Genomic DNA, 25863 nt, shown 5'->3' with positions numbered 1-25863 from the left:
TTTGCGTAGCAGTACTCTTGCGCGTCGGTAGGCGTCGCCTGCGGCTCCACGTCCGTCGTCGTTGGCGCCGTGATAACGTCGTCTGAGTACTTAGAGGCCGCCCTCGCGTGCTGACGTCAGTTCTTTTTTCCGCGCCAGCAAGCGCAGATCCGGAAAAAGTTGTACTCTAGTCACTTTTTGACTTACTTTTTCGATCCCTTTTAATCATTTTTCGCAGTCTATCGACTCCGACGGTGCCGGTAGGGATGCCCGGTTTCAAACCCTGCATCGACGGCAACGACTGATGTTGGTTACCGACCCCCAACGCCGGTGCCTTCACTGTGTGGGCCCCGACCACGACGACAAGTCCTGCTCCGACTGCCGGGCCCTGACGTCTAAAGCTAGACGTGAGCGGTCCCGCAAGCGACTCGAGCTCCGGCAGTCGGCCCCGCGCCGCTCGAGGTCCAGGTCCACGAGGAGGTCGAGAGACCGGTCGCAGGGTCGGAGTCATCATAGCTACGGGAGTTGTCACCAGTCTAAGGGCTCGAAGTCCTCAGGTAAGAGGCACAAGAAGTCGAAGAGGCGTCATCGCTCTTCTGACTCCCCCTGAGGCTCTCATGACGCAGCCGGGGGTTCGGGCTACACCGCCCCCACGGCTCCACCGGAGCCGCAGGCGTCGCGGCCTGCTCCATACCCATCGGTCCCAGGGCAGAACGCGACGCTGGAGGAGATTGAGGCATTCCTCACGGCCTTAAGGTCACTCACTCCTCCGTCGGGTTCCGCGGCGCCTTCGGGCCAAGCGGCCCCGACTGGGTCCCCACGCCGGCCAGGTTCTTCGGCCCCGGCGCCGTCGGGTGCTTCGGATCCGGCGCCGTCGGGTGCTTAGGATCCGGATCCGGGTCGACCGCGCCGGCCCCCAGAGTGTCGCCTCCGGCGCCGTCCCAGGACAATGTCGTCCCTGGTCCTACCCTTGATTTGGGTCTGCCATCATATTCGACGCCGCTTGGAGATTTCTAGGGGGTGTCCTACTTGTAGGACACCCCCGCGCCGCACGGCCACCAGCTGCTGCGTGTGCCCCCTTGCCTCGACTGTCTCGCTCGCTGCCTGCCTCGCTGCCGCTGACCACGCCCCCTCCATCGAGCGGCGTGGTCCTGCCATCATATTCGCCGCCGCTTGGAGATTTCTAGGGGGTGTCCTACTTGTAGGACACCCCCGCGCCGCACGGCCACCAGCTGCTGCATGTGCCCCCTTGCCTCGACTGTCTCGCTCGCTGCCTGCCTCGCTGCCGCTGACCACGCCCCCTCCATCGAGCGGCGTGGTCCGTGAGCGCCTGCCGGTTTCTCCTGACTGTTTTGTATTATTTTGTTTTTCCTTCCTTAGTGCCTGTACTTTTTTGTGAATTTGTGCCCGTTTTTGTGGTTCCTTCCTGTTTGCCCGCTGTCTCGCCGCCCTCCGCTCTCCCTCCCCGCTTCCCGCCACCGCCGCTAACCCCGCCCCTTTTTCCCTTTTGTACCCTCCCCGCTCCCGCCCCCCAGCTGCTCCGCCCACCCGCGCACTTGGCCTTATATGGCGACCGTGCGACGCAGGTGAGTGAGACCTACTTGTAGGACACCCCCGCGCCGCACGGCCACCAGCTGCTGCGTGTGCCCCCTTGCCTCGACTGTCTCGCTCGCTGCCTGCCTCGCTGCCGCTGACCACGCCCCCTCCATCGAGCGGCGTGGTCCGTGAGCGCCTGCCGGTTTCGTATTATTTTGTTTTTCCTTCCTTAGTGCCTGTACTTTTTTGTGAATTTGTGCCCGTTTTTGTGGTTCCTTACTGTTTGCCCGCTGTCTCGCCGCCCTCCGCTCTCCCTCCCCGCTTGCCGCCACCGCCGCTAACCCCGCCCCTTTTTTCCCTTCTGTACCCTCCCCGCCCCCCAGCTGCTCCGCCCACCCGCGCACTTGGCCTTATATGGCGACCGCGCGACGCAGGTGAGTGTGACCTACTTGTAGGACACCCCCGCGCCACACGGCCACCAGCTGCTGCGTGTACCCCCTTGCCTCGACTGTCTCGCTCGCTGCCTGCCTCGCTGCCGCTGACCACGCCCCCTCCATCGAGCGGCGTGGTCCGTGAGCGCCTGCCGGTTTCTCCTGACTGTTTTGTATTATTTTGTTTTTCCTTCCTTAGTGCCTGTACTTTTTTGTGAATTTGTGCCCGTTTTTGTGGTTCCTTCCTGTTTGCCCGCTGTCTCGCCGCCCTCCGCTCTCCCTCCCCGCCACCGCCGCTAACCCCGCCCCTTTTTTCCCTTCTGTACCCTCCCCGCTCCCGCCCCCCAGCTGCTCCGCCCACCCGCGCACTTGGCCTTATATGGCGACCGTGCGACGCAGGTGAGTGTGACCTACTTGTAGGACACCCCCGCGCCGCACGGCCACCAGCTGCTGCGTGTGCCCCCTTGCCTCGACTGTCTCGCTCGCTGCCTGCCTCGCTGCCGCTGACCACGCCCCCTCCATCGAGCGGTGTGGTCCGTGAGCGCCTGCCGGTTTCTCCTGACTGTTTTGTATTATTTTGTTTTTCCTTCCTTAGTGCCTGTACTTTTTTGTGAATTTGTGCCTGTTTTTGTGGTTCCTTCCTGTTTGCCCGCTGTCTCGCCACCCTCCGCTCTCCCTCCGCGCTTCCCGCCACCGCCGCTAACCCCGCCCCTTTTTTCCCTTCTGTACCCTCCCCGCTCCCGCCCCCCAGCTGCTCCGCCCACCCGCGCACTTCGTCTTATATGGCGACCGTGCGAACGCGCAGCGGGTGCGCCGATTGTGCGCCAAAGGTAAGCCCGTCTACGCCCGTCCGCGCCTGGACCGCGCCCAGTGCCAGGACCCCTGTCCCTCGAGGACCCCGATCCACCCGCCTGACCTACACAGCCGCCACCCTCACCGCACTCAACACCGGACGACTCCCGGGATGCTACCAAGCCACCCCACGACGCGTCCACGGACCCTTCAGCTGCAACACCTGCAAGTTCACCTGCATTCGGACCTGCCCGACACCAGCACCCGCCAAGCCGAACACCAGCAGCAACCACCTCAAGTGCATCCTGCTCAACACCCGCTCCATCCACAGACACGCAATCGAACTCTGGAACCTCCTAGACACCACAGCCCCTGACGTGGCCTTCATCACGGAGACCTGGATGAACGCCTCCTCAGCGCCCGACATCGCCATAGCCATCCCAGAAGGCTACAAGATCACCCGGAGGGACCGCAACGCCAACCAGGTGGGAGGAGGCATCGCCATCATCCACAAGAACACCATCCGCATCACGACCAGCACCGACAACACCTCACCCTCAGCCGAACACCTGCATTTCCAGATCCACACCGACCCGAAGAACACCCTCAGAGGCACCCTGATCTACCGACCTCCGGGACCACGCACTCAATTCAGCGAGGACATCGCCGACTTCATCAGCCCGCACGCCCTCCCCTCCGCGGACTACATCCTCCTGGGGGACTTCAACTTCCACCTGGAGAACAACAACGACTGCAACACCAGCACCCTACTCGACAACCTCGCCAACCTTGGACTCAAGCAGCTGGTGTCCACCCCCACCCACCTCGCCGGACACAAACTCGACGCCATCTTCTCATCCAGCAAAGACATCACCTTCAGCCACGCCACAGAACTCCACTGGACGGACCACAGATGCATCCACTTCACCTTCAGAAGAACGACGATCCACCACCACCAGCAACAGGTTGCCCGAAGAAGCTGGAACAAGATCACAGCAGACCAGCTTGCCGCTTCGCTGAGCCAGCACCCTCCGGCCAGCTCAGCGAACCCCAGCCAGGCCGCCGACAACCTCTCGAAGTGGATCAGCAAATGCGCAGACGAACTCGCCCCTCTGAGGATCCCGCCCAGCAGACCCGGCAATAAGAGAGCCCCATGGTTCACCGACGAACTCAAGAGCTCCAAGAAGAACTGCCGAGCCCTCGAGAAAGTCTGGAGAAAGGAACCCACGCCAGACAACAGGACCACCCTCAAGCTCGCCACCCGGAAACACCACCAACTGATCCGCACCACCAAGAAAACGGCTTTCAAAAACCGACTGGACGACAACGCACACAACAGCAAGGAACTCTTCAACATCGTGAAAGAGCTCTCCAACCCCAACGCCGGAAACGACATCACCCCATCGCAAGACCTCTGCAACTCCCTCGCCTCCTACTTCCACAACAAGATCGCGGACATACACAACAGCTTCAGCACCCAACCAACGCACGCCACGACCGCACCAACGCCACCCACCACCACCCTCCGCGCCTGGACCCCGGTCAACACCGAAGACACCGTCCACATGATGAACTCCATCCACTCCGGATCTCCGACCGACCCCTGCCCTCACAACGTCTTCAACAAAGCCGACGCTGTCATCGCACCCCACCTGCGGGACATCATCAACACCTCATTCGACACCGCCACCTTCCCCGAGAGCTGGAAGCACGCCGAACTCAGCGCTCTACTCAAGAAACCTACAGCAGACCCCACCGAACTCAAGAATTACCGCCCCATCTCTCTTCTCCTGTTTCCAGCCAAAGTCATCGAAAAGACCGTCAACAAACAGCTGGCCGCCTTCCTCGAGACGAATGGATCCCTCGTCCCATCGCAGTCCGGATTCTGTGCCAACCACAGCACCGAGACCGCCCTCATCGCCGCCACTGACGACATCCGAGCCCTGATGGACAACGGAGAAACAGCGGCCCTCATCCTCCTAGACCTCTCCGTGGCTTTCGACACGGTCTGCCACCGCACCCTAGTGCAGCGCCTCAGCAACGTCGGAATCCAGGGGAAAGCACTGGAATGGATCGTCTCCTTCTCCTACGCCGACGACACCCAGCTGATCCTCTCCCTTACCAACGACCCCGCCGCCGCCAGAGCCAACCTGCACAAAGGGATGGAAGAGGTAGCCGAGTGGATGACGACGAGCCGCCTGAAACTGAACTCAGATAAGACGGAGGTCCTCATCCTGGGCTCCTCGCCCTCCGCCTGGGACGACTCCTGGTGGCCCCCCGCCCTGGGCACCGCACCCAAACCAACGGACCACGCACGCAACCTGGGCTTCATCCTGGACTCCTCCCTCTCCATGACCAGGCAAGTCAACGCCGTCTCCTCGTCGTGCTTCAACATCCTGCGCATGCTGCGGAAGATCTTCTGGTGGATCCCCACAGAGACCAGGAAGACCGTCACCCAGGCCCTCGTCACCAGCCGACTGGACTACGGCAACGCACTCTACGCCGGAACCACCGCCAAGACCCAGAAGAGACTCCAGCGCATCCAGAACGCCTCAGCTAGACTCATCCTCGACATCCCACGGCACAGCCACATCTCCGGACACCTAAGAGACCTACACTGGCTCCCGGTCAACAAGAGAATCACCTTCCGCCTCCTTACCCACGCACACAAAGCTCTCCACGATCAGGGCCCGAGCTACCTCAACAACCGCATCAACTTCTACGCTCCCAAACGCCACCTCCGATCTGCCAGCCACGCCCTCGCCGCCGTCCCACGCATCCGCAGAGCCACCACAGGAGGAAGGTCCTTCTCCTACCTGGCCGCCAAGACCTGGAACTCCCTCCCGGCCGACCTGCGCCTGACCCAAGACCACCTCTCCTTCAGGAAGAAGCTCAAGACCTGGCTGTTCGAGCAGTAGCGCCCCCCCCCCCCCCCCCCCCCCCCAAGCGCCTCGAGACCCTACGGGTAGGTAGTGCGCTCTATAAATGTCTTAGATTGATTGATTGATTGATTGATTGATTGACCCGGCCCTATCCTTTGGCCCTGAGTATCAGGAGTTGAATGGCGAGGAGGATTGGGAGGGGTCCGAGTGCCAGTCTTTTCAGGACTGGAAAGGTGAGCTTGGAGATGCCAATGGTCTAGACACCTCGCCCGACACTGGTTTTATCTCCCCTCTTACCTTGGCTACGGAGGAGGGGGCTGCCTATAGTGTGGTGCTGACGCGGGCTGCCAAGGCCTTGGGCCTTGAGCTCCCCGTCACGGCCGTGAGGACTAACCTCCTCACTGAGGACTTTAAACCGCAGGCAAGCTCGGCTGAGCCTCTGCTGCTGTTTAATGAGTCCTTGTCAGACGTTCTTCTGGGCACTTGGTCCAAGCCCGCTACAGGTCCGCCTGTAGATAGGAACGTGGCCAGGCGCCACCGCCCGGCTTCGGGCGGCCCTTGCTTCCTGTCCACCCACCCTACCCGAGAGCCTGGCCATCCAGGCCTCTAACTCCCAGACCGCATTCTCGACGGCTCCCCCCGATCGGTAATCCAAGATGTATGAGCAATACCGGAAAAAGTATTCTCCTCCCTGAGTTTGGGGTTGCAGTCAGTCAACACCGCGTGCCTCTTGGGCCGTTACACCCACTCTCTGTGAGACACAGTCGCAGACGTGCTGCCACAATGTCCGGAGGGGGTCCGGACTAAACTCGGCCAAGCCCTTGCGGAGGGTCGAGATGCGGCACGGTATTCTATCCTGTGTGGGCTGGATACCACGGACTCACTAGGCAGAGTGATGGCAACGACGGTGGCGATTCGTCGCCACGCCTGGTTGAGGTCCGCCAACTTTTCGGCTGATGTCCAAAACACCCTTATGGACATGCCGTTTGATGGCCGTCGCCTCTTTGGCGACAAGGCAGACCATGCGCTTGAGCGCGGTAAGGACTCTAGGGCTGCAGCCAAGTCCTTGGGCCTCTTGGCCCGCGCCAGCAAACTGTAGCCTTTCACTCCTTTCGTGGCCAAGGAAGGGGTGCCCCCACACTTTCTGCCAGCCACGGGCCGCAGACTACAATCCAGCGCGGTGGCGTACGTTGAAACCGCCGTGGCGGCGGTCGGGGACAATGGCGAGGCCAGTCCACACCTGCCCCTGCAGCATCCGCCTCGAAACCCTCCTAGTCCGATCTTTCAGGCCCATGTGACGCCAGTGGGGGGCAGGGTTCACCATCACAACCACCACTGGAGCACTGTCACATCGGATAGGTGGGTGCTGCAAATCGTCTGAAGGGGCTACTCCCTCCCCTTCGAGGCGACCGCTCCAGCCATGCCACCGCAGTAACACCGCGTGTCTGGGGATCACTTGAAACTTATAAGACGAAGTTATGGCCCTCTTGGCCAACGGGGCCATTGAGTAGGGTGTGGTTGTTACTCCCACTACTTTCAGGTACCCAAGAAGGGCAAAGGGGGCCTACGCCCTATCTTGGAGCTGCGGAACGTCAACGGCTTCCTCCTGAAGGAGAAGTTCAAAATGCTGACTCTGGTTCAGGTCTTAGCTGCCCTGGACCCGAGAGACTGGATGGTAGCATTGGACTCGCAGGACTGCGGTTCACGGTAGGCCACAAGCACTTTCAGTTTACCGTGCTTCCCTTCGGCCTTACCAGCGCCCCACGGGTTTTCACGAAAGTGATGGCGGTGGTCGCAGCTCATCTGCGCAGGTTATGGATTTCAGTCTTCCCCTACCTTGACGACTGTTTGTTGAAGGCGGGCTCGCCCCTGACAGTCGTCGGCCACCTCCAGATTACGGCCGACCTCCTGCACCTGCTAGGGTTCTCCATCAATGTGCCGAAGTCACACCTGTGTCCTTCTCAGAAGCTCCTCTACATCGGAGCGGTTCTAGACTCGGCGCAGTTTCGGGTTTTTCCTCCCGAACAGCGGGTTCGGGATATTCAGGCTCTGATTCCGATCTTTCAGCCGTTATCCCTGTAGGAAGGTGGATACCTGACTATGGTTGCCCCCAACTTTTTGCCTGGTGTTTTGCTAGTTTTCCGACTTAGTTGGCCTGGGACCCTGCCAATCAGGACCCCAGGCCTACTGCTCTCTCTGTAAAATGGATTCCATGTACCTTAGGTACATATCCAATTGGTACTGGGCCACCTTATCAGACCCTGTAACTCAGGGCATAGGTGTACCCACGGCCTACCAGGGGCTGCAGCATGTATTATGCCACCCCTGGCTGGCCATCTAAATCTGACACCACTGGCTGCACGACAGCTGGGGCAAGGTGGTGTAATCACCCTTTGCTTTAGATATAGTATACCTATCTCTAACCCTAAAATGGACACACAGATTCCTATCAGTCACTCCTATGGCAGGCCTTGACAATCCTGAAGGCAGAGTGCTTGGAATCGTGTGAGATGGCATGAGCTGAGCCCGTTTGCAGCTTGCGGAACCAAGTCCTAATAGCTGTTCCATGATAACGCGTACCATATACTGTTAAGTGCATAATAATCCTCGCGGTTATATGCGAACTCTGGTATCGCTTTATCAAAACATGTCGCGTAAGGTGTCATACGAATTGGAATACTAACCCCTCGCCAATTCTAGCGACAGGGTTAGCATTCCACCCTTCTAGAGGGACACTACATGTATGTAACTGTGAACCCCGGTTAAAGTTAACTCGAGCCTCAGCATCACAAAATGGATGCTGCCACCACAGACACAAGTCTGACCCCCTTCAGCTGGGAGTCCTTCCAGCGAGGGGAGCTTGGACAAAGGGTTTCCTGTCAGGGGCGGTGCTAGCACCATCCCAGACAGGGTTTTGTGTATCCTGGGTAGGCAGGGCTTTAGAGGAAGGTGACTGCAAGTGGCACCCCGGTGCTCACTATGCATCTGCCGGCTAGAACCAGTTCCAGGGGCACACCAGCCCCTGAGCTGGGGAAAGTCTGGCATGGGAGAGGGGTGTAACCACCCCCCCTTCCTGGTCCCACCCCTAGGGCAGGACCTAGTCGCGTACCCACCCCTTTCTTTAGGATAAAGGCAGGAGCGGGGACCCTTCCAAATTAGATCATCTTTGAATCAAGAAACTACTTTCTACGAAAGGAACTCTAGACTTCTTCTCAAGATTTCTCCCTTGTGACTAAGGAGTAGTCACCCTGCACCCGCAGGCACCATCTAAGAACACTGCGGTTTGCTGCACGTCCTTCCTCCGGAATCCGACTGACCAGCACGACGAGACCCGGCTTCCCTGGCACCTCTGACCTCTACCTACCTCTACAGCTAAGCTGAGAACTGTAGGTGCGACGAGACCTCGAGGGACCGGCCATCATCAGAAGTCAAGTCAAGTCATAACATTTATATAGCGCACTACATACCCAGAGGGTTTCAAGGCGCTAGGAAGGGGGGTAGGATTAATTGTCGAATATCCACGTTTTAAGCTGCTTTCTGAACGCTAGGTGATTCTGGGTGAGGCGAAGGTAAGCGGGGAGTGAGTTCCATGTTTTGGCAGCCAGGTAGGAGAAGGATCTGCCTCCCATGGTGGTCTTGTGGATGCGAGGTACAGTGGCGAAGGCTTGGCTGGAAGAGCGAAGTTGGCAGGAGGGGGTGTAAAAGGACAGTCGAGAGTTGAGGCACTCTGGTCCGATGTCGTAGAGTGATTTGTGTGCGTGGGTAAGCAGTCGGAAAGTAATCCTCTTATTGACGGGTAGCCAGTGGAGGTCTTTAAGGTGACCAGAGATGTGTTCGTTGCGTGGGATGTCTAATATGAGCCTGGCTGAGGCGTTTTGGATTCGTTGTAGTTTCTTCTGGAGTTTTGCGGTAGTACCTGCGTAAAGGGTGTTTCCGTAGTCCAGTCGGCTCGTGACCAGAGCGTGGGTGACTATTTTCCTTGTTTCGGAGGGGATCCAGCGAAATGTTTTTCTGAGCATGCGAAGAATGTTAAAGCAGGAAGAGGATACGGCGTTGACTTGTCTGTTCATTGATAGTGAAGAATCCAGGATGACGCCTAGGTTTCGTGCGTGGTCTGTCGGGATGGGTGCTTTTCCGAGGGCTTCCGGCCACCAAGAGTCGTCCCATGCGGAAGGGGATTTGCCTAGGATGAGGACTTCTGTTTTGTCTGAGTTTAGTTTCAGACGGCTTTGTTTCATCCATTCGGCGACTTCTTTCATTCCCTCGTGTAGGTTAGTTTTGGCGGTGCTGGGGTCCTTGGTGAGAGATAGGATCAGTTGAGTGTCATCCGCGTAAGAGATGATGTTGAGGTTGTGTTGGCGTGCGATGGCCGCGAGGGGGCTCATGTATCTGCACGACTTCTATCCAGCACGACCGCCGAGGGATCCTCGTGTGAGTGCTTTGGGGTCCGAGAAGCCCCAACCCTGAGCAGCTCCAGCACCGAAGTCCATCCCTCCAGCATCCACCAGATCTGCGTGGGGCCCTTCTGCTTTTTGCTGCTGACCGCATTGTCTGGCTACTAGCCCCCTGGCTTGTGGCCTTCCCGGCGACGACCGACGACATCACCACTGCTGGTCTGGTTGGTCCAGACTGGCCCTTGCTCCCTTCCAAAAGAGGAGCACCCCGGACCCTCCTGGTCCACTCCAGACGCCATTTTAGGTCCACCGCGTGGGCTTGAATTTGCCAAGACTTGTTGCCCCAATCCTGGGTCCAGCGACGTCGACAGCATCAACCATCGTGGGACAGCTCGCACCTCCATCCTGGTCGCCGACAACGCCTCCTGGTCCGTGAGACTGCAGAGCCCAGCGTCGCCCACTCACCTGGTCGAGGTGACTTCGCCCGGTGCCATCCTTTGTGCCCACACAATCACTGGCTAGTGATTAAGAACTTGGTCCCCTCTGCTTTCAGGTGTCGTCCATCTTCGATCCAGGCTTGGATCCACCGAACAATCTTCACTGGTCGCCTGCCAGCAACAACTTCTTTCAGGCTCCATAGACTGCAACGAGGATTCCCGACGTCTTTCCAGACCTATGCAGCCGCAGCCCCAGGGCTAGGTAACTTCGGCATTTCGGTGCCCCAGCATAGCCTCACTATCCAAGGGTCCAGATCCTTTTAGTTTTTCAGCCTAACTAGTCGGGTTCGCCCGAGAACACTAACTTTGCTTTTACTAGCCTCCATAGACTTTGTCCTGCATGCCGCGTGAGAGTGCACACTCTGCACCCGAGTCCCCTAGGCCTCCTACTAGTAATCTGAAAGTTCAGTAACGTAGTCCTAGCGATTCCAAAGCCTATTAGTCCAGTACTTTCCTGCTAGTAATTTCGCATTCCACTTTTGTAGTATATGGTTTTCCGTGCCCCTCGGGCATTTGTGTAAATTGTGCAACTTAAAGTATTTTCGTAAGAGTTTTGTTGTGTGCTTACTACCCTGTCCTCATAAAGAGTACAGGGCTGTTGTGATCTAAATAAATACACTGTTTATTTTCATAAAACTTGTGTGGTGTCCTTTCACTTGGTGTTCAAGGGGTATATGTGATGGTATAACAGCTGGCTTAACGCGCCCTCTAGAGTTTAGCCCGAAGACTGCTCGTATCCATGGTACTAGGATAGCTGGTCTATAAGGTTGACTTACAACCAATCATCAATAAGGGTTGTTTGGACTGATACAAAGTGCTCACTAGAATAGTGAACATTATATATCAGGCCAACTTCTCACAATCCCGAGTCTCGGTCAGGTTGACGCTGCGGCTTCTGGGGCTGATGGCCTCCTGCATCCTCCTGGTGCATGTTGGAATTTATAGAGGGCTGGTATTGTACCCTCTTGGTTGATACACAAAAGAAAAAGAAATAGGGGGTATGGAGAATTGACCGTTCCAGTCACTAAATGAAAACATGTTCGAGGCATGTGGGCTGCTGAATTCATATCTGTGCATAGATCAACGCCTAGTGTTGGGTCCGGATGATCGCACATTGTTGTCCTGGAAGAGTCTTCGAAGTATCACGAGATAGGTGGCTCCTCCCCTGGACTACAGTGCGCATGGGCATCGACTCCATCCTCAGATTGTTTTTTTCCGCCATTGGGTTCGGATGTATATTGGTTCACTCTAGTCGGAATCGATTAAAAACTTTCTTAAGGCCAAAAGGCCTTTAGTTTTTCGTCCGTATAGTCTTGCGTTCGGTGCCCGATTCTTCCAGCTCAGTTCCGAGCCGGATTCCAGAGAGCCGCGTGCTTTCGACGCTGAAGGCCCAGTCGACGCCAGAGACCTTATCGACAGACCATCATGGAACGGAGTCCGTTCAAGAGATGTCCCGTGTGCAAGTATCCCCACATCGACGTCCACCCGGTGTGCAACAAGAGTCTCTCGCCGGATCATGACGAAGCCAGCTGCATGGCTTGTTCCCGTTTTCGATCCAAGAAGACTCTTCTGCATCGTCGCGCTGCAAGCCAGGAGGCCCAGCAGACTGCACCGGCGCCTGTGGACATATTCGATGCCGGGGATGATGGAGCTGACCGGGAAGTTTGTGAGAACTTGTCGAATCCCGCGTCGGAGGTCGACTACAACTACGACGCGGATGTTGAAATGCTCGACACGGAAGAAGTCGTCGACGAGGTAGGAGACGACGACGGGGCCTTTGGGGCCATGGAAGATAGCTTGGGCGAGGAGCTAACCCAAACTGACATTGGGGCCGAAACGCTACAAAAGGCTCCGGTCGAGGGATCGCCATAAGGCCTTAGCTAAGATCTTCCAGTGAATTCTACGGCCCCGCCTACGGGCTTGGCTATGGACGTTGCTAAGGAGCCGCACCCTGCGAAATGGAAACCGAAAGTGAAGACACCGGTCTCGACGCAAGTGAAAGCACTGGTGCCCCCATCGAAACCAAAAGTACGTATTGCTTTAGTCGGCTCAAAGCCCTCGGACCTGTCAGCGCCGACGAAGCAAAAGGGCGCTATCGACCCGAAGAAACAGCTCAAGGGCATTGAGACGAAGTCTGGCACGCCGAAGACAAAGGTCAAGGCGGTCAAGCCGAACAAATCGGCGCCGAAGACGGTCGACACCGACAAAGGGCTCAGTGATCCGAAGGTTCTCGAGACTCCACGCCGACAAGACAAGGCCAAGAGCGGACAGACCCACGTCGCCTACAGAGGATTCAGCTGCGTTTAATGCCCTCATTGAAAGGGCAGCGAAGAATCAGGACGTCCAGCTCCATGCTGACCCCATTGAAGTGGACTTTCTTTTTGACACCTTTTCCGTCTCAGAGAGGAATGTCAAGACTCTGCCTATGTTGAAGGGTGTCTTGAAGCATGCTGGGGAGATCTTTAAGGAGCCTACGAGAGCCAGGGTGATAAACCCTAGAATTGAAAAAAAGTATAAACCGGCGCCTGGTGACCCTACTTACATCAAGGGACAGTTGCTGTTGGACTCTCTTGTTGTTTCTAATGCCCGGAAGAGGGCTAATTCACAAACAACGGGTGATGCTCCTCCCCCAGATAAGGAATCTAAGGTGTTTGAGGCATCAGGGAAAAGGGTGGCAGCTCAAGCGGCCAATATCTGGCGCATTTCAAATACACAAGCACTTCTAGCCAGGTATGATAGGGCACATTACAACACACTGGAGACCCTGTTACAGCACCTGCCAGACGAATACAAAGAGGCAGCTGAGATGCTCATCCAAGAGAGGAAGCTTATATCAAATGCTTCTATTAAATTTGCACTGGGCGCGGCAGACACTGCGGCCAGAGCTATTAACACTAGTGTCATGCTGAGACGACATGCCTGGCTCAGAATCTCAGGATTCAAGCCGGAAATACAGACCACCATTCTCAATCAGACAGTAAACCCTGATCATCTATTTGGCCCTGAGGTGGACACCACCTTGGAGAAAATCAAAAAGGACACTGAAACTGCTAAGTCCATGGGGGCTCTGCAGTCCCAGCAGTTCAGGGGTGGTTCTTTTCGTTGCTAAAGCACTAGAGGTGTTCCAGAGGCCAGCTCTCCCAAACCACACAGTACTATAAAGGCGGCGCGCAGACCACATACACCAAACAAAGTCGGGGTGGATATCGTGGAAACAGCGCCAAAGGCAGAGGTCGTGGAAACAACAACTCCAGATCCTCCGCCACTAGCAAATAGTGACGCTTTGTCACTGCCCCCCGACCACGCAACACCTGTCGGGGGGAGACTTCAACAGTTCCTGCCAGTTTGGAAGTCCATCACCACAGACAGGTGGGTCACACAGCTTATACAGTACGGTTATTGTCTGGAGTTAACATCCACTCCACCCAACATACCCCTAAGACACCGTCCTATGTCCGCCGAGCATTTGCACTTATTGCAGCAGGAGGTCCTGGTCATGCTGCAAAAAGTGGCAATCGATCTGGTGCCTGTGAAAGAAAGAGGCACAGGAGTTTACTCACTGTACTTCTTAATACCAAAAAAGGACGGGTACCTCAGACCCATACTGGACCTCAGACCCCTCAATCAGTACATCCTGTCGGAGCACTTTCACATGCTGACCCTTCAGCAAGTCCTACCGTTGCTCAGTCAGGGGGATTTTCTCGCAACTTTAGATCTGAAGGATGCGTATTTTCATATTCCGCTATACCCGTCACACAAAAAGTACCTCCGGTTCACCATCCACAACCAACATTACCAGTTCAGGGTTCTGCCTTTCGGGGTCACCACGGCACCCAGGGTGTTTACAAAGTGCCTGGCGACGGTGGCGGCACACCTAAGGAGAAAAAGCATTCACGTCTACCCTTATCTGGACGACTGGCTCCTCCAGGCAAAGTCGGCCCAGCAGTGTGCCGCCCACATGTCCCACACCATTCACCTTCTTCACGATCTGGGATTCTCACTGAATTACCCAAAGTCCCACCTGCAACCCGCCCACATACGGCAGTATCTGGGTGCGACAATAAACACTCTGGCAGCCACAGCACAGCCCAATTCAGTGAGGGTCAGCAGCATTCAATCGCTGATACAAAAATTCAGACCTCAACACTCCCTTCCAGCGCAAGTGTTCATGCAGTTGATGGCCTCCTGAATCTCCATAGTCCCGCACGCGAGACTACATATGCGTCCGCTTCAGGAGTGCTTAGCACGTCAGTGGACTCAGGCTCACGGACAGTTGAAGGACCTAGTGTTGGTGAGCGGTCGGGCATACAACTCTCTGCATTTGTGGAATCCACAAAACCTTTGCAAGGGACGACCGTTCCAAGAGCCTGTGCCACAGATCATTCTGACGACAGACGCTTCTCTCCAGGGATGGGGAGCTCATGTACTCCACTACACTGTGCAGGGACTATGGACACCACAGCAAAGGAAGATGCACATCAATGTTCTAGAACTGATGGCGATCTTCATGGCAAGGAAAGCCTTCAAAGTACATCTGTGCAACAAGGTCGTGTTGATCCGGACGGACAACATGACGGCCATGTACTACATTCAGAAACAGGGAGGAACGCACTCTCCACAGTTGTCTTATCTGGCTCAGAGCATGTGGAAGTGGGCCATTCAGAGAAACATCTTCCTCATGGCAGAACACCTCCCAGGCAAGGACAATCAGATGGCAGACCTGCTCAGCAGGTACTGCCACCAAATGCACGAATGGGAGATACATCCATCAGTACTCCACCCGTACTTCCAAAGGTGGGGTCATCCAGAGATAGACCTGTTCGCCACAAAGGAGAACAGCAAAATGCCAAAGCTTTGCCGCCAGGTTTCCACACTCACATTCGCAAGGCAATGCGATATAGGTGAACTGGTCAGGCAAATTTGCGTACGCTTTTCCCCCAGCACCTCTAATACCGCTGGTGGCACGCAAGCTGAAGCAGCACTCGATGACTCTCATCCTGGTTGCTCCGACGTGGGCTCACCAACCATGGTACACCACGTTTCTGGAACTGTCTGTGGTACCGCATCAAAGGCTGCGCCTCACACCCAGGCTTTTGACGCAGAGCCATGGCGACATTCAGCATCCAGATCCGCAACAGCTCAACCTGGCGATCTGGCTCCTGAGGTCTTCGAGTTTGGCTACCTCAACTTACCTCCAGACTGTATGGACATCATCCGGGAGGCAAGGAAGCCCACCACCAGAGCATGCTATGCGGCGAAGTGGAAGCGGTTTGTCATTTATTGTGCAAACCACAATACTAACCCGCTAGATGCATCAATTCAAAACATCATTTGTTATCTCTTACATCTGTACAAATGTAATCTGGCCTATGCTTCCATTCGTATACATTTGTCCGCAATAGCTGCTTATCTCCAGAACAGACAGCACCTCTCACTTTTCAGGGTGCCTGCCATTAAAGCCTTTGTGGAGGGACTCAAACAAGTCATTCCTCCGCGGACGCCACCAGCTCCCGAGTGGAACCTCAATGTGGTCCTCACCAGGCTGATGGGTCCCCCTTTTGAACCACTGCATTCTTGCGAGATTCAATTCTTGACATGGAAAGTGGCTTTCCTTATAGCGATTACGTCGCTACGACGAGTTAGTGAACTCCAGGCACTAACTATCCAAGAGCCATTTATTCAGATTCATTCCAACAGGGTAGTGCTTCGCGCTAACCCTAAATTCCTTCCTAAGGTAGTTTCTCAGTTCCATATCAACCAGACTATAGAACTACCTGTGTTCTTCCAAAATCCAGAGTCACTTGCTGAGAGAATGCTCCACACACTTGACGTCAAACGGACCCTAATGTACTACATTGATAGGACCAAAGATTTTCGGAAGACTAAACAACTATTTGTTGCCTTTGCGCCACAACACAAGGTAACCCCATTTCCAAGGCTGGTATAGCCAGGTGGATCGTTAAATGTATTCAGGTCTGCTATCAGAAAGCCAAGCGCACTCTCACCATTTCACCGCGGGCCCACTCCACCCGTAAGTTGGGGGCCTCCATGGCTTTCCTTGGAAATATTCCTTTGGAAGACATAGGTAGAGCAGCCATATGGTCTACCACACACACATTTACAAAGCATTACTGTGTTGATGTGCACTCCAAACAGGCAGCTGTAGGGCAGGCTGTTCTAAAAACACTTTTCCAGACTGCTGCAGCTGGCACGGGCGGCCGCCGTTAATGGAGGGACTGCTATGTATTCTATGCACAGATATGAATTCAGCAGCCCACATGCCTCGAACCGAATATGCTACTTACCAGTATGCATCTGTTCTTGGCATGTAGGGCTGCTAACATTCATATCGCCCGCCCTCCTCCCCGGCGCCTGTAGCGGCTGCAGCATTCACACATACTTCTGGCATGGTCATCATTCACGTAGTTTCACTCCATCTTGGCCACAATGGCTAAAAACAATCTGAGGATGGAGTCGATGCCCATGCGCACTGTAGTCCGGGGGAGGAGCCACCTATCTCGTGATACTTCGAAGACTCTTCCAGGACAACAATGTGCGAACATCCGGACCCAACACTAGGTGGCGATCTATGCACAGATATGAATGTCAGCAGCCCTACATGCCAAGAACAGATGCATACTGGTAAGTAGCATATTCGATACAGTATTTGAATCCAGTATAGCTGCAAGCTGCAGAACTCTTGGTACAGGTAGTAAACAATTTCCTTATAGAATACCTTGTTATTCTAAAGTGAGACCATTTAATTGATAAGTATTTCCTTTGGATATGTAATATGTTTTTCCTGAATAGGCTAGTACACAGACTGACGCTCTGAAGCTACCTGCACACCCTCCCAGGCTTCTCAAGAATAAAGCTCTGCTATGCAAGCCCATCACACAGACGAAAGCCACCTCCTGCAAACCTCACACCCAACACAAGGAGTGTCAGACCGGTAAAAGACTGTTAAAATAATGCCTAACGCTAATTTCAATGTTTTCTACTCTTTGAGACAGCCTTTACTAATGTGCAAATTATTTTTCCAGTTCAATATATATAGCTGTTGTAAACCTAAGAAAGTTCACTCTGAATTTGCATTGTGGTAACCAATGCAAGTTAAGTTTCTAGTTCTTTTTAAGGATTGAAAACGACCACCGACTAAACTAATTCAATAAAATCTGTTTTTTGGGCTTTTTATTGTGACCTGGTGCCTATCATAATGACATAGTTGTAGTTTGGGGGTTTGCTTTAATTGATGCAGTTGCTAGAAACCTTGATAATACTGCTCGGAAAAATGTGCAATTTCTTTGTGCAACTATTTTTGTGTCGGAAAATGGGAGGACGATTTTATGTACACCGCTTTGAAGCACACATCTCTGATAATTCCTGACCTAGGGTGTCTTTCATGGTGCAACCAGACGTTGAACTTCATTAAAAAAAAATCAATCCATGTCTCATCGCAGTGAGCATCCCAAAACCTTAGAGCCATCGTCATTGGGAACTAAAACTATTTATCTCATGTCTATCAGTGTTAAAAGTAGTTATCCTTGCTGGAAAGAAAAGTATTGCAGCACTCCCTTTCATTTATTAATGTCGCTTGAAAAGCCTTTATTTGCTTGTATGTGTAATTTGTTTCAAAAATGCTTTCTGCAGTATGTAGAAAATAGTTTGCTCTGCTTCCTCCAATTGCCTTTAGGTTGGCCAGATCTAGACCAAAAATCAATCAGAGTAACACCACTACATCCTTTACTAAGAAAATAACACACACTTTCTTCTACAGAGGAGGAGAAAAAGGTGGAGGCCCCCCCTCCCTCCCCGCCTGTGCCACAGATAGTGGCGGTGCCAGTTCCCGTGCCAGTCTTTGTGCCTGTGCCCATGCACCTGTTCAGCCAATACGCTCCTATTCCGTTTGGAGTGCCACTACCTGTAAGTTGCCTCTAAATAACCTGACAGAGAAATGTATTTTTTTTGGATTGAGCACCCTACTATTTATAAATAGAAAACATTTCCCAGAGATGTTACCCTATACATGAAAAATATATTTGCCAAATATTTACTCTGCAAGGTGCTTCATGTGTGCTGGCTACTTAATGTAAGTACATTTCATTTTCATGTGAACTAAACGTGCATTTTCAGATATCTTCTAGACCTTAGTACAGTGCTAAATTTTCTGACTTGTTAATTAACACTATATGCCTATGACTATTATCTTGAATGATGTGCAAGTTTAATTGGGGCTCCAAAACAAAATATCATTAATAGGTATTTATGGGAACCTGTCTTATCTAAAAAATGACAATGGCAAGAGAGTAATGACGTGACTAAAATTTTAAAGGCAAATGGAGATTTGTACTTTATTCTATCTGTTATATTGACAAATGCAGTGTGTTGGGAGGAATGAAGATGTGCCACCCTGCCTTGTACTTTTCTCACCTGCGCAATGTTTCTCCCACATGACCTGTACAATCTGAGTCCCTGGTTGGTACTCTTCCATTTAAAATGTTCTAATCAGAGCTTAGCCTTGTACCTCCAATCTCAGTGAAAATGGTCACCTTTGACTGCAATTTTAGTTCGGGCCTAGACCTATAAATGTTTTTTTTAAAACAGCTCCTCTAGTAGAAAGACCGCAGCTGAACCTCTTGGGAGACGGGGTGAGTATAGCATCTTTGGGAAGGCTATAAAAGTGGCTGGCAGTCACGCATTGCTGCATGAGTGCGCACAGCATTACACTGGATGGTGTATTTGTGAGAAAGTGCCATCTTTCTTGCATGGTATTGCCCCCACGTTTTTGCTGAATTGCTGATGCACTTTGACTGAGTGTGCCCTGGGATCCTGCCAATCAGGTGCCCAGGGTCTGTGTTCCTTCCCTAAAACTGTGTTGAAACTAAAACCCAATTGGCATCTCTGGCCACCTGTCAGCCCCTGGCAAATGATACCCTAGGTACCCAGGGCACTGTGACCAGAGAAGACCCCTAAGGGCTGCAGCACCTATTTTGCCACCCTTAGGGCCCCTGTACCCTGACACACACTCACTGCCTTGGCAGGCTTAATGTCCTGGTGCAGAACTAAACAGTCGACATGGCACACATCTCTGTGTGCTATGCCCACAAACACACTGCCCTTCCATGCATCAGTTACCCCTCTAGCTGGGTGCACTATGCCAGTGTTGTGGGAAAGGTGCATGTGCCCTGTGTGCCTACAGTACCCATGGCCATTCCTGGGCACTGTAAGTGCAATGATGCCATTAAGAGTATATGGCGTTATTACGAACTCCACAGCACCATGGTGGCTACACTGAAGACAGAAGTTTGATATCCAACTTCTCAACACATTAAACCCGCACTGATGCCAGTGTGGGATTTAATGCAAAATGCACGACAGAGGGCATCTTTGAGATGCCCCCTGGAACCTAACCAACTCCCAGTGTCCTGACTGCGTGGCTACCGAGGCTGCCACCACCAGACATGTTTCTGGACCCCTGGGTCGAGAGCCTGCCGCTCTCGGGGCCTGAAACAATGCACATCCTGGGACGAGGTGCCAAGACTCCTCCCCCAGGATGGGCAGGGGAAGCCTTAAAGGCATGCCGCCTTTTTGAGCTACTCCAGGCCACTTGCTGTACTCAGCAACTAGCCCCCACTGGTTCTGACCCCCACTCTGGCGGGAAACCCTAAGTGACAAAAGGGGGTGTGCCAGCCTCTGCCAACCCCGCCCTCAAGTTGGGAGAGGCGAGGTGAAGCATAACTCCGGGCCCCCGCCATTTTGAAGATGGAGAGCCCTGCCCAATCAGAGATAGGTCCCTGCCCCCCTCCCACAGGAGAGGAGCAGGATAGGGGGTGTACTTACCCCTGGACAGGGACCCATTGGTCCCTGCCCTTGCCCTACCTGTAACACCCCTACATTTAGTATTTAGGGGCACCCTGAACCTTCCTTCCTCAGATCCCGATTTGAAACAAGAAAGAAGAAAGAAACAAGAAGACCTGTCGTGCAGCTGCTAACAAGAGGACAACACCAACTGACTTGGCCCCAGCCCTACCGGCCTGTTGATCCTTGAACCTGCTCCTGCTAAAACCCCAGCGTCTCCTGAGGACAGCAACCTCGAAAACTCCAGAGGAACTGCCTGCCTTGCTCATCTAAAGACTGGGACTCTCTTGAGCAGTGGTCCTGCTCAAACAGCAACACCCCTGGTGCCAGCCAGGAACAGCGTATCCAGCACACTCTGCACCTGCCGAGCCCAGCCTGTGCCTGAGTGAACCAAGACCACGACGACGTACCCCCGGTGACTGTGACCCGGAATCCAGTGCCCAAAGACCGTCCTAGACGATCCTGAAGACGCCTGCAGCCTCACAACAAGGGACCCCTCCAACCGCGAACAGCTGAGGGTACGATTTCCCAACATCCAAAGACACCCCACGGCCCCCTGTGCCAAACTCCTGGGTGTCTGTCTATCTTCCAAGATCCCAACTTAACTCTCGAAGTGGTGGTCGCACTTGAAGAATCTCCCTCCCCGAGCCTGCAGCTTTTGATCAACTTCCAAGTCTCGCATTGAAGAACATTGGGCGCCCAAAGGCCCAAAAGCACCCTGCACCCAGCCGCCCGAGAATCGCTGGAAGTACAGCAACTACCCTACTCTACTTCCCCACTTGCCCTGTGTAAGTGACCAGGAGCTCAGCTCCCACAGCCTCGTGGTATGCCTGCTAACAGCTGCGTGATCTGCCTGCTAGCAGCCACCAACCGAAGGCCCCCTATCCTCCATAGGATAACATTGGGCCTACTCACTCTGCACACGGCTGCCCCTGTGCTGCTGAGGGTGTAACAACTGTACTTACCTGACCCTGGGAGACCCCGGAGTCCAATGGGCAAGCATCCAACCAAACAAGGGCTCCAGGAGCTCCTGGCTGAGTATGCTCAGGACCACCCCTCTAAAAATGGTGATGACCAGTCAGAGGAGGAAAGGGAGGTGGATCAGGGGGATAGATAGTGCCCCCCCCCCTCCTCCAATCATCCCTAGGGAGGAAAGGGACCCCATGCCCTTAACTCTAAGACTCAATCTCTGGGGACCTAGAGACCACACAGGTGGATCAGGTCCCAGAGAACAGACTGGGGAACTCCCAGTGAAGAGGACAGCTCTTTAGCAAAGCTGGCCAAGAGATTAGAACTAGAGTTCAGACTCCTGGCTATAAAGAAAGAAAGGAAAGAGATGGGTTTACAACCCATCAGTGGTGGCAGCAATATAAATAATAAGGATAAAGAGCAGTCTTTATGATCCTAAAATCCACAAAGGAATTGTCCCTAAATTTAAGGAACGTGATGACATCACCAAATGGTTCACAGCCTTTGAGAGGGCTTGTGACATGAAAAAATTAAAGAAACCTCTCGAGGTGGGGCACTCCTGTGGGAACTTTTCTCTGGTAACTGTCAGTGGTACCCACCGAGCCTATTAGGAAGCGGGATTACTGTATGCTGAGGCAAGAAACCCCACTCCTGGAATCACCAGAAGAGTGGTAGTGCCACAGAAGTACAGGGAGTTCCTCCTAACTTTGGCTCATGACTTCCTCCTAGCTGGACATCTGTGGCAAAGAAAAACTTGGGAAAGGCTTGTTAGTCCCTTTTATTGGCCCCAGATGCACCAAAAGGTGAAGGAGTTTTTTAGCTCCTGGCCACCCAAAGGCCCCCCTGATACCACTGCCTGTGGTGGAGGTTCCCTTTGAAAGGGTAGGCGTGGACATTGTGGGTCAACTTGAACATCCCACATCCTCAGGGAACAAGTTCATTCTAGTAGTAGTGGATCATGGTACTAGGTACCCTGAAGCAATTCCAAGTAGGACTACCGCAGCTCCTGCAGTAGCCAAGGCCCTCCTGGGTGTCTTCACCAGTGTAGGGTTTCTTAAGGAGGTGGTTTCAGACAGAGGTTCCAACTTCATGTCTGCTTACCTGAAGCACATGTGGAAGGAGTGTGAAGTGCAGTAAAAGTTTACTACCCCATATCACCCACAAACCAATGGCCTTGTTGAGAGGTTCAACAAGACATTGAAAGGCATGATCATGGGACTCCCTGAAAAACTCAAGAAGAGATGGATGTTCTGTTACCAGAACTGCTTTTCGCTTAGAGGGAAGTGCCACAGAAGGGGGTAGGGTTTTTCGCCTTTGAACTTCTGTTTGGTCATCCTGTGAGGGGACCACTCTGTCTTGTGAAAGAGGGTTGGGAAAGGCTTTGCCAAGAACCCAAGCAAGACATTGTGGACTATGTGCTTGGTCTAAGGTCCAGAATTGCTGAGCACATCAAAAAGGCATCCAAGACTCTTGAGGCCAGCCAGGAGCTTCAGAAGCACTGGTATTACCAAAAAGCTCCACTGGTTGAATTTCAGCCTGGGTAGCAGGGGTGGGTTTTGGAGCCAGTGGCACCAAGGGCACTCCAGGATAGATGGACTGGCCCTTACCCTATCCTAGAAAAGAGGAGTGAGGTCACTTACTTAGTTAACCTGGGCACAAGCAGACAACCACTAGGGAAAACCATGTTAACCGCCTCAAGCTCTACACTGACCGGGCTGACATCACCATGCTGATGGTGACTGGTAAGGAACAGGAAGCAGAGTGAACCTCTCCCTGAACTCCTCTCCTATAGCCCAAAAGATGGGTCAGAGGATGGGGTTGTCTTTTCAGACATCCTCTCTGCCCAATAACAGACTGACTTCAAGCAATTCTTGAAACAGTATGCTAGTCTCTTTCCCCGGACCCCTGGTCTGACAAACTGGTGTACCCATGATGTGGACACTGGTGACAGTTCACCTGCCAAGAACAATATCTATTGACAATCAGACCAAGTCAAGGAAAGCATCAAAGCTGAAGTCCGTAAGATGCTGGAGTTAGGGGTTATTGAACCCTCCGAGAGCCACAGGGCTAGCCAGTGGTTCTGGTCCCCAAGCCTCATCCACAGGGTGGACCGGGAGAAATTAAGTTTTGTGTGGACTATAGAGGGTTAAACTCTGTCACTAAGACAGATGCTCACCCTATCCCAAGAGCATATGAGTTGATGGACAAATGTCTAAGTACCTTTGACTTAACTGCAGGGTACTGGCAGATTTGCATTGCCCCAGGAGCAAAAGCCTTAGCATTCTACACATCTGATGGGCAGTATCAGTTCACTCTAATGCCTTTTGGGTTAAAGAATGCCCCTGCCACCTTCCAGAGGTTGGTGAATCAAGTCCTGGCTGTGTTAGAATCCTTTAGTGCAGCTTATCTTGATGATATTGCGGTCTTTAGCTCCACCTGGCAGGATCACCTGATCCACCTTGGGAAGGTTTTAAAAGCCATGCAATCTGCAGGCCTAACTATCAAGGCATCCAAATGCCAAATAGGGCAGGGCACTGTGGTGTACTTGGGCCACCTTGTTCGTGGAGGCCAGGTACAGCCCTTACAGACCAAGATCCAGGCCAGCCTGGTCTGGGCAGCTCCATCAACCCATACCCAAGTCGGGTCATTCCTTGGCTTGACTGAGTACTACAGTAGGTTTGTGAAGGGATATGGGTCCATTGTGACTCCCCTCACAGAACTCTCCTTAAAAAATATGCTCAGGACAATCAACTGGACTGTTAGTGCCAAAAGGCTTTTCTGATGGATACATCTGCCAGTGGATTCCTCACCTTGTGAATATCCCCCTGCGTCAGCAATATTCGGAAATTCTTTTGTAGCTCTTCACGCCGACGTGGACGACGTCACAGAAGCACGGCATCGCACGCGGCTCCGCTGACGTCACTGACTCTATAAAGGGCCTACGTCGGCGTGATGACATCAGTTCCCTTTTTTTCCGCGTCGTCGACGCTAACGGTTTCTTTAGGGATCCTCAGTAGCTCTAGTGTTACTGTTGACAGTTTTCAGTGTTTTCTTGTATCTCTTTCAAGATGTCGTCGAAGACCGGTTTCAAGCCCTGTGGAGAGTGCGGTAAAATGATGTCGATCACGGATCCTCATGAAGATTGCGTGTGGTGCTTGTCATCTGACCACGACGTCCAGGGTTGTCCAAGTTGCAGAAAAATGAATCCGAAGGCTTTGCGAGAGAGAGAGGCTAAACTTCTGGTTGCGAAGTTAAAAGGCAAGGAGAAGAAAAGATCGTAGTCTCCTCTCCAGGTGTTCGAGGTCTCGCTCGAGGTCGGCTTCTAGGTCGTCTTCGGGGAATGCTTCTGGGTCAAAAAAGAAGCATAAGAAGAAGAGGCATGGGTCTCTGCGTCTTTTGGAGAAGGAGTCGGACCCGAAGTCGCCAAGTCGTCGACATCGGAAGGATTATGTTTCTCCTTTACATGCTGCACTGGATCCGGAAGGTGAGCAATCGTCTGTTGGTTCACCGGAGCAGTCACCAGCTCGAGTATCGAATCCGTCTCCGACGTCAATTCATTCTCCAGCTCGAGAGGAGGAAGAGGTTCCCTCCCCTGATGTTTAGCCGACTCCGGTTCCTCGTGCCGAAGAACAGGTTGAGCCGAATCCGGTGCCTCCTCAGGAGCAGCCGGTGGGTCCATACCCTCCATTTCCGGGCCCGGGACAAGACCCTTCGTATTATTTAAATGCAATGTATGGGGTGTTCTCGAGAGGCATGTACCCCTCTGGAGCACCTGTTGGCCCCATGGGTTTGATGACTTATAATCTTGGAGTTCCACAAACGTATGCTCTGGCTCCTTTAATGCCGACTCCGGCTTGGCATCTCCCGGTGCCGCCGAGGTCTTCGACGCCGATACCTTCGTCACCGGCGCCAGTTCCTGTTCGACCACCTCGTTCGCTGCAGCCTGTTCCTTCGGCGCCGAGTTCGGCAGCGGCTCCATCTGAGTCGGGAGCGGATCCGCCGATCCCGAAGGAGAGTTCGAGAAGGGAGGCTCAACGGCTTCTGGTGAACGGAGATACAGAGAGATGAAGATGGAAGAAGGTGAGTTACAGTAATCTGAGGATTTCTTTGATGATCTGAGGGAAGCTAGTGGCTTGGAACTTTCTCCAGATTGGGAGTTCTCTTCTGTTCCAGATGCCCCGTCAAAAGATGTGGCTCCATATCATGTGGTCATAAAGAAAGCAGTGGAACTTTTGAATTTAAATCTTCCCACTGGGCAATTTAAATCTAATATTTTAACAGAAGTTCTCCACTCTCCGTCTTCAGTGATAGAGCCTATGCTTCCTTTCAATGAGGAGTTGACAGAGCCAATCTTGGAAGTGTGGCGTAAGCCTCTTACAGCTCCAGCGGTTTCGAAAGCTGTCGCGAGGAGATATAGGGTGGCTCCTGGTGACCCGGACTTCTTATCTTCTCATCCTTTGCCCGAGAGCTTGGTGGTACAGGCAGCATGCTCCAAGAAATCTGCAGGTGCCTTTCCACAGGTGCC

General features: G+C 53.4%; 1 protein-coding gene across 9 annotated transcripts in view; it reads left to right on the top strand.

Moving 5' to 3' along the window:
- Positions 1-25863, top strand: part of ZMYM4 (zinc finger MYM-type containing 4) — a 1284131-nt gene that overhangs the window by 792730 nt on the left and 465538 nt on the right. For all 9 annotated transcript variants that reach the window (XM_086956525.1, XM_086956522.1, XM_086956517.1 and 6 more), the window contains 2 exons: positions 17322-17463; positions 18289-18434. In XM_086956525.1, coding sequence (XP_086812651.1) covers positions 17322-17463; positions 18289-18434 — 288 coding nt within the window. The remainder of the gene's footprint in view (positions 1-17321; positions 17464-18288; positions 18435-25863) is intronic.

The sequence above is a fragment of the Lissotriton vulgaris genome, chromosome 2_1 (assembly GCF_964263255.1).
Source record: "Lissotriton vulgaris chromosome 2_1, aLisVul1.2, whole genome shotgun sequence".
NCBI classification, from domain to species: Eukaryota; Metazoa; Chordata; class Amphibia; order Caudata; family Salamandridae; genus Lissotriton; species Lissotriton vulgaris.
Note: the sequence above shows the minus strand (reverse complement) of the source record. Positions and strands in the feature narration are given on the sequence as shown.